At 52.4% G+C, this 8,505-nt stretch overlaps 1 protein-coding gene across 1 annotated transcript; it reads right to left on the bottom strand.

Moving 5' to 3' along the window:
* Nucleotides 1-5,890: 5,890 nt before the first annotated feature.
* On the bottom strand, nt 5,891-7,712 carry LOC137846020 (very low-density lipoprotein receptor-like). Its single transcript, XM_068663591.1, has 2 exons — nt 6,264-7,712; nt 5,891-6,036 (listed from the first exon to the last, which is right to left on the bottom strand). The coding sequence occupies exons 1-2, from the start codon at nt 7,650-7,652 to the stop codon at nt 6,016-6,018; spliced, it is 1,410 nt and encodes a 469-aa protein (XP_068519692.1). The 5' UTR covers nt 7,653-7,712; the 3' UTR covers nt 5,891-6,015.
* Between the last annotated feature and the right edge of the window lie 793 nt (nt 7,713-8,505).

The raw sequence follows: 8,505 nt of genomic DNA, 5'->3' as shown, positions 1-8,505 counted from the left end.
ACGTTTTCTGGGGCCCGATTTTTCAGTCGTCTGCCATGCGGGCCAGGGTTATATTTAGGGTTGCTGTGAGAGAGCGAATACGGAGGGTCCAGTTGCATGTGGGGCTGCATAAAGGCTCCCCTGGGGAGTTCACTTGTACCCAAAGCCTTCCTTTGGGGTCACTTCTGGATGGGCGAAAGGGGCTTGAAACGCTTTTTCTGTGGCCCGAGTTTTCAGTCTTCTGCCATGCTGGCTAGGGTTATATTTAGGGTTGCTGTAAAGAGCGAACACGGAGGGTCCAGTTGCATGTGGGGCTGCATAAAGGCTCCCCTGGGGAGTTCAGTTGTACCCAAAGCCTTCCTCTGGGGGCACTTTTGGATGGGCGAATTAGGCTTTTAACGCATTTTCTGGGGCCCGAGTTTTCAGTCGACTGCCAGGCGGGCCAGGGCTATATTTAGGGATGCTGTGAAAGAGCGAATACGGAGGGTTCAGTTGCATGTGGGGCTGCATAAAGGCTCCCCTGGGGAGTTCACTTGTACCCAAAGCCTTCCTTTGGGGGCACATCTGGATGGCGAAAGGGGCTTGAAACGCTTTTTGTGTGGCCCGAGTTTTCACTCTTCTGCCATGCTGGCTAGGGTTATATTTAGGGTTGCTGTAAAGAGCGAACACGGAGGGTCCAGTTGCATGTGGTGCTGCATAAAGGCTCCCCTGGGGAGTTCAGTTGTACCCAAAGCCTTCCTTTGGGGGCACTTTTGGATGGTCGAATGGGTCTTGTAGCACGTTTTCTGGGGCCCGATTTTTCAGTCAACTGCCAGGTGGGCCAGGGCTATATTTAGGGTTGCTGTGAAAGAGCGAATACGGAGGGTCCAGTTGCATGTGGGGCTGCATAAAGGCTCCCCTGGGGAGTCCAGTTGTACCCAAAGCCTTCCTTTGGGGGCACGTTTGGATGGTCGAATGGGGCTTGTAGCACGTTTTCTGGAGCCCGATTTTTCAGTCTTCTGCCATGCGGGCCAGGGTTATATTTAGGGTTGCTGTGAAAGAGCGAATACGGAGGGTCCAGTTGCATGTGGGGCTGCATAAAGGCTCCCCTGGGGAGTTCACTTGTACCCAAAGCCTTCCTTTGGGGGCACTTCTGGATGGGTGAATGGGGCTTGAAACGCATTTTCTGGAGCCCGAGTTTTCAGTCTTCTGCCATGGTGGCTAGGGGTATATTTAGGGTTGCTCGTAAACAGTGAACAAGGAGGGTCCAGTTGCATGTGGGGCTGCGTAAAGGCTCCCCTGGGGAGTTCACTTGTACCCAAAGCCTTCCTCTGGGGGCACTTTTGGTTGGGCGAGTTAGGCTTTTAATTCATTTTCTGGGGCCAGAGTTTTCAGTCGACTGCCAGGCGGGCCAGGGCTATGTTTAGGTTTGCTGTGAAAGAGCGAATACGGAGGGTCCAGTTGCATGTGGGGCTGCATAAAGGCTCCCCTGGGGAGTTCACTTGTACCCAAAGCCTTCCTTTGGGGGCACATCTGGATGGCGAAAGGGGCTTGAAACGCTTTTTGTGTGGCCCGAGTTTTCACTCTTCTGCCATGCTGGCTAGGGTTATATTTAGGGTTGCTGTAAAGAGCGAACACGGAGGGTCCAGTTGCATGTGGTGCTGCATAAAGGCTCCCCTGGGGAGTTCAGTTGTACCCAAAGCCTTCCTTTGGGGGCACTTTTGGATGGTCGAATGGGTCTTGTAGCACGTTTTCTGGGGCCCGATTTTTCAGTCAACTGCCAGGTGGGCCAGGGCTATATTTAGGGTTGCTGTGAAAGAGCGAATACGGAGGGTCCAGTTGCATGTGGGGCTGCATAAAGGCTCCCCTGGGGAGTCCAGTTGTACCCAAAGCCTTCCTTTGGGGGCACGTTTGGATGGTCGAATGGGGCTTGTAGCACGTTTTCTGGAGCCCGATTTTTCAGTCTTCTGCCATGCGGGCCAGGGTTATATTTTGGATTGCTGTGAAAGAGCGAATACGGAGGGTCCAGTTGCATGTGGGGCTGCATAAAGGCTCCCCTGGGGAGTTCACTTGTACCCAAAGCCTTCCTTTGGGCGCACTTCTGGATGGGCGAAAGGGGCTTGAAATGCTTTTTCTGTGGCCCGAGTTTTCAGTCTTCTGCCATGCTGGCTAGGGTTATATTTAGGGTTGCTGTAAAGAGCGAACACGGAGGGTCCAGTTGCATGTGGGGCTGCATAAAGGCTCCCCTGGGGAGTTCAGTTGTACCCAAAGCCTTCCTCTGGGGGCACTTTTGGATGGGCGAATTAGGCTTTTAACGCATTTTCTGGGGCCCGAGTTTTCAGTCGACTGCCAGGCGGGCCAGGGCTATATTTAGGGATGCTGTGAAAGAGCGAATACGGAGGGTTCAGTTGCATGTGGGGCTGCATAAAGGCTCCCCTGGGGAGTTCACTTGTACCCAAAGCCTTCCTTTGGGGGCACTTCTGGATGGCGAAAGGGGCTTGAAACGCTTTTTGTGTGGCCCCAGTTTTCAGTCTTCTGCCATGCTGGCTAGGGTTATATTTAGGGTTGCTGTAAAGAGCGAACACGGAGGGTCCAGTTGCATGTGGGGCTGCGTAAAGGCTCCCCTGGGGAGTTCAGATGTACCCAAAGCCTTCCTCTGGGGGCACTTCCGGATGGGCGAATTAGGCTATTAACGCATTTTCTGGGGCCTGAATTTTCAGTCTTCTGGCATGGTGGCTAGGGGTATATTTAGGGTTGCTTGTAAACAGTGAACAAGGAGGGTCCAGTTGCATGTGGGGCTGCATAAAGGCTCCCCTGGGGAGTTCAGATGTACCCAAAGCCTTCCTTTGGGGGCACTTTTGGATGGGCGAATGGGGCTCGTAACACATTTTCTGTGGCCCGAGCTTTCAGTCGACTGCCAGGCGTGCTAGGGCTATATTTAGGGTTGCTGTGAAAGAGCGAATACGGAGGGTCCAGTTGCATGTGGGGCTGCATAAAGGCTCCCCTGGGGAGTTCAGTTGTACCCAAAGCCTTCCTTTGGGGGCACTTCTGGATGGTCGAATTAGGCTTTTAATGCATTTTCTGGGGCCCGAATTTTCAGTCGACTGCCAGGCGGGCCAGGGCTATATTTAGGGTTGCTGTGAAAGAGCAAATACGGAGGGTCCAGTTGCATGTGGGGCTGCATAAAGGCTCCCCTGGGGAGTTCACTTGTACCCAAAGCCTTCCTTTTTTGCACTTTTGGATGGGCGAATTAGGCTTTTAACAGTTTTTCTGGGGCCCGAGTTTTCAGTCGACTGCCAGGCGGGCCAGGGCTATATTTAGGGTTGCTGTGAAAGAGCGAATACGGAGGGTCCAGTTGCATGTGGGGCTGCGTTAAGGCTCCCCTGGGGAGTCCAGTTGTACCCAAAGCCTTCCTTTGGGGGCACTTTTGGATGGTCCAAGGGGAATCGCAATGCGTTTTCTGAGGCCCGCTTTTTCAGTCTTCTCCCATTGCGCCGAGGGCTATATTTAGGGTTGCGGTGAAAGAGTGAACCCGGAGGGTCCAGTTGCATGTGGGGCTGCATAAAGGCTCCCCTGGGGAGTTCACTTGTACCCAAAGCCTTCCTTTGGGGGCACTTCTGGATGGGTGAATGGGGCTTGAAACGCATTTTCTGGAGCCCGAGTTTTCAGTTTTCTGCCATGGTGTCTAGGGGTATATTTAGGGTTGCTCGTAAACAGTGAACAAGGAGGGTCCAGTTGCATGTGCGGCTGCGTAAAGGCTCCCCTGGGGAGTTCACTTGTACCCAAAGCCTTCCTCTGGGGGCACTTTTGGTTGGGCGAGTTAGGCTTTTAATTAATTTTCTGGGGCCAGAGTTTTCAGTCGACTGCCATGCTGGCCAGGGTTATGTTTAGGGTTGCTGTGAAAGAGCGAATACGGAGGGTCCAGTTGCATGTGGGGCTGCATAAAGGCTCCCCTGGGGAGTTCACTTGTACCCAAAGCCTTCCTTTGGGGGCACTTCTGGATGGGTGAATGGGGCTTGAAACGCTTTTTCTGTGGCCCGAATTTTCAGTCTTCTGCCATGCTGGCTAGTGTTATATTTAGGGTTGCTTGTAAACAGCGAACACGGGGGGTCCAGTTGCGTATGGGCCTGCATAAAGGCTCCCCTGGGGAGTTCAGTTGTACCCAAAGCCTTCCTTTGGGGGCACTTCTGGATGGGCGAATTAGTCTTTTAACGCATTTTCTGGGGCCCAAGTTTTCAGTCGACTGCCAGGCTGGCCAGGGCTATATTTAGGGATGCTGTGAAAGAGCGAATACGGAGGGTTCAGTTGCATGTGGGGCTGCATAAAGGCTCCCCTGGGGAGTTCACTTGTACCCAAAGCCTTCCTTTGGGGGCACGTTTGGATGGCGAAAGGGGCTTGAAACGCTTTTTGTGTGGCCCGAGTTTTCAGTCTTCTGCCATGCTTGCTAGTGTTATATTTAGGGTTGCTGTAAAGAGCGAACACGGAGGGTCCAGTTGCATGTGGGGCTGCGTAAAGGCTCCCCTGGGGAGTTCAGATGTACCCAAAGCCTTCCTCTGGGGGCACTTTTGGATGGGCGAATTAGGCTATTAACGCATTTTCTGGGGCCTGAATTTTCAGTCTTCTGGCATGGTGGCTAGGGGTATATTTAGGGTTGCTTGTAAACAGTGAACAAGGAGGGTCCAGTTGCATGTGGGGCTGCATAAAGGCTCCCCTGGGGAGTTCAGATGTACCCAAAGCCTTCCTTTGGGGGCACTTTTGGATGGTCCAATGGGGCTCGTAACACATTTTCTGTGGCCCGAGCTTTCAGTCGACTGCCAGGCGTGCTAGGGCTATATTTAGGCTTGGGGTGAAAGAGTGAACAAGGAGGGTCCAGTTGCATGTGGGGCTGCATAAAGGCTCCCCTGGGGAGTTCAGTTGTACCCAAAGCCTTCCTTTGGGGGCACTTCTGGATGGGTGAATGGGGCTTGAAACGCATTTTCTGTAGCCCGAGTTTTCAGTCTTCTGCCATGGTGGCTAGGGGTATATTTAGGGTTGCTCGTAAACAGTGAACAAGGAGTGTTGCAGGAAGCACGGCCGAAAGTACGACAGACACACAGTAGAGTCAGATCATGCTCCATTTTATTGCCCGAATAGCCTAACTTTTATAGAGAACTTAACAGGGGTGGACAGTGTTTCACACAAGATTATTGGTCAAAAGCACTCAGACAAACAACTATAAGAAAACAACCCCACCTGCAAGAAAACAACCCCTTGTGATTAGCAGTCACATAGACCTTGTCCTTGAAGCCAGCTACTGGTAACAATATTTTTCTGTATTCCTCAATTGGGCAACGTGGGAACACTGTCATTGGAACTTCTCATAGTTGCCCTGGTAGCTTGGTTTGCTCAGCTACAGCAAGCCATAGGATTTTTGCTGTTTCAAGAAATCCCTCAACAATTCCCCCTTCTTCTTTTGAGCAAACCAAGCCCGACACAGCAGTTTTACAAGTGACCCTTTAGCTATAGTTACAACACACAACGATGATTACCACCACCATAAACCAAATCCTTAATCCCCTTGTGACTAAACCCAGCAACCATCTACACCTTGTTTCAAACAAGTCAGTGAACCATTGATTGAAAGGATTGATACCATATTCAATCTTTCTCACGTGCTCTTTCAGGAAAGTAATGGATTTGTGAATTGACTCATTATGATCAGAAAGGTTTAAACAGTACATTCCCTTAAAGTCCTCACACCCATTCCTTTGAGCCAAAAGCAAGATGTCAATAGCAGCTTGATCCTTTAAAAGCAGATGTCGCAGACTATTTTGATCTGGTAACATCTCCTCAAGTATCTCTGTCGTGGCATAGGCTTGCCTCTTGGCCCAGCATACCAAATTTTCTAAGTTGTTACGTGCGGCCGCAGATGCCACTCCAGACACTGAAATTGCTAATGCCGCTCTAGCTGCAACCCCACACAATTCAACATTATCATTGCAATCCGATGCAAGCAATGCCCATTTATGTCTGGTGATCTCACGCAACTGTAGCAAGCTAGGAGCAAATACAATGAGTTTATCTAAGTAACATGGACATCTGACAGCATTTGTAGGGATACCATGCCAGGCCCCATCCCCACAAATCAGAAGCACATCAGGAGGTAAGGCCAAAGCTGCACAATTGTTCCAAACACTGCAGTTGTTACCCCTTGTCTCCATGCTACAAACCCCTAAACCCTGCTTAGCAGCGTCATTGTAATCACAGGTGTTATTTGTGTTTTTGTACCAGTATGGCCCTTTCCCAGTTCCTGTAGCAGGATTCACCTGATACCCACGGCTACGTTCACATTTGTAGCCACCTTTCAGGTTGATACAGATTTGACTACAGATACCAGGGTTTTGACATTCATCAATTCCACAGTTTCTCTTTTCTACAAAGTCAAACCCAGCTGGACAGTCACATTCATTTATGTTGCATTCCTTCAGGGGCTCATCACCCCAGTCCTTGCAGTCTCTCTGCTGGTTACACACTTTATTGGTATCTATGCATTCTCCACTTCTGCACTTGAATTTGCCAGGTCCAGAGCACTGAATAACATTGTTACAGTTTGCTTCATCAGTGCCATCCAGACAGTCTCTCACACCATTGCACTGCCTACTCCCATGGACACAGTTCCCATCTTCACATCTGAACTGGTCTGACCTGCAGGTCTGAGAAGGGCAGTTAATTTCATCACTTCCGTCCTTGCAATCAGGATCTCTGTTACAGTCTTTTTCACCATCACATTTCCAGGACACCAGGATACACAGGGTTGACTGAGGACCACAGCTGATTTCATTTACCTGGCATGTTCTCATATAACACAGATCAGCAATCTCATCAGACCCATTTTCACAGTCCAGATCCCCCTCACACTGCCATCTGTTTGGCACACACTGACCACTGTTGCACACAAAGTCAGATTCAGCACACGTCTTCTTCACACAAGCACTCTCATCACTGCCGTCTGAGCAGACTTCACATTTTGCTCTAGCACTGTTGGCAGCAGTGCACAGGCAGGTGAGGGCGAGCAGCAGGCAGAATGCCCCACAGCGCGGCAGTGCCTGCCGCCGCCCTGCACCTATGTCACTTATACTACTCCTATTACCCGTGCTGTTAGTGTCAGTGGCATCCTCCTGGTACCGTTTGTGTCTTTGCCGCCCCTTACTCTCCCCCTTTTCTTTTTGCCACTGACCATTCACCACAAATGGATGAGACACATGATTACTAGTTAGGAAAGAGAGTGTAACGTCTGCTATATGGCTGCAGGCAGTGCCAGCTGCAATCCTAGAAGCTGTTTGTGAACGAGCCTGCCGGTGGTCATTTGGCAGTGTAATCTGCGTCTCTGCACTCCTGCCCTGCAATAGAGCTAAATCGTCATTAATAGTCCGTAGAATGAGGTAACCCCACGGAATGTTATCCAGAAACATAGTTATAACACCGATCTGGGGACGAATAGTCTTTTTTGCATTGCAAGATAAACCTGTTATAAAAAGAATGCCAAAGAGAAGCAGCACAGCCGCCGCTGCCTCCATGGTTACGTCAGACAGGCTGCAGGGTCCTGATGTCCGCCCCTCTGCTCTGTGCCGACTCGCCACACGGTGAGAGTCGGCTGCCGTTGTCCACTGATGCCTCTGGTCTCCCGTAGCAGCTCGATCTCGGATGTCCCGCATCACACCGTGATCACGTCAATTTCCCGCGGCCCTCCGCAATTCCACGTCTCGCCGCAACTCCTTTTCCCGTGGCCCTCCGCAATTCCATGTCCCGCCGCAACTCCGTTTCCCGCGGCCCTCCGCAATTCCACGTCTCGCCGCAACTCTTTTTCCCACGGCCCTCCGCAATTCCACGTCCTGCCGCAACTCCGTTTCCCGCGGCCCTCCGCAATTCCACGTCCCGCCGCAACTCCGTTTCCCGCGGCCCTCCGCAAGTCCACGTCTCGCTGCAACTCTTTTACCCGCGGCCCTCCGCAATTCCACGTCCCGCTGCAACTCCGTTTCCCGCGGCCCTCCGCAATTCCACGTCTCGCCGCAACTCTATTTCCCGCGGCCCTCCGCAATTCCACGTCTCGCCGCAACTCTATTTCCCGCGGCCCTCCACAATTCCACGTCCCGCCGCAACTCTTTTACCCGCGGCCCTCCGCAATTCCACGTCCCGCTGCAACTCCGTTTCCCGCGGCCCTCCGCAATTCCACGTCCCGCCGCAACTCCGTTTCCCGCGGCCCTCCGCAATTCCACGTCCCACCGCAAAACCCCGTTTCCCACCGTTTTCCGCGTCTCTCAGCGGGAGTACCGCGTCTCACCGTGAGGCCTGTGTACCGTGTTTCCGGGCCGGTGTCCGGTCTGCTCAAGCACCGGTCGGATGGGCGCTCCGAAGTCCCGACGGCGCGGCGAGATCGCGGCGCCACTGCTCCCGGCGCCGCCGGTCCCGGCACCGCTGGTCTCCTGGTCTACCTGCGTTCGGATGTGCCGGCGCCGCTGGTGTCCCGCTGCGCTGCGATGTTTGCCCCGGCGCCGCTGCGATATCCGT

The sequence above is a fragment of the Anas acuta genome, chromosome 29 (genome assembly GCF_963932015.1).
Source record: "Anas acuta chromosome 29, bAnaAcu1.1, whole genome shotgun sequence".
NCBI classification, from domain to species: domain Eukaryota; kingdom Metazoa; phylum Chordata; class Aves; order Anseriformes; family Anatidae; genus Anas; species Anas acuta.
Note: the sequence above shows the minus strand (reverse complement) of the source record. Positions and strands in the feature narration are given on the sequence as shown.

Excerpts from the sequence above, each read along its gene's own strand:
- LOC137846020 (XM_068663591.1), bottom strand. The coding sequence starts at position 7,652 with ATGCGGGACATCCGAGATCGAGCTGCTACGGGAGACCAGAGGCATCAG. Across the intron at positions 6,037-6,263 it reads AACGTAGCCGTGGGTATCAG|ATGTCCATGTTACTTAGATA; the intron begins GTGAATCCTGCT and ends AAATGCTGTCAG.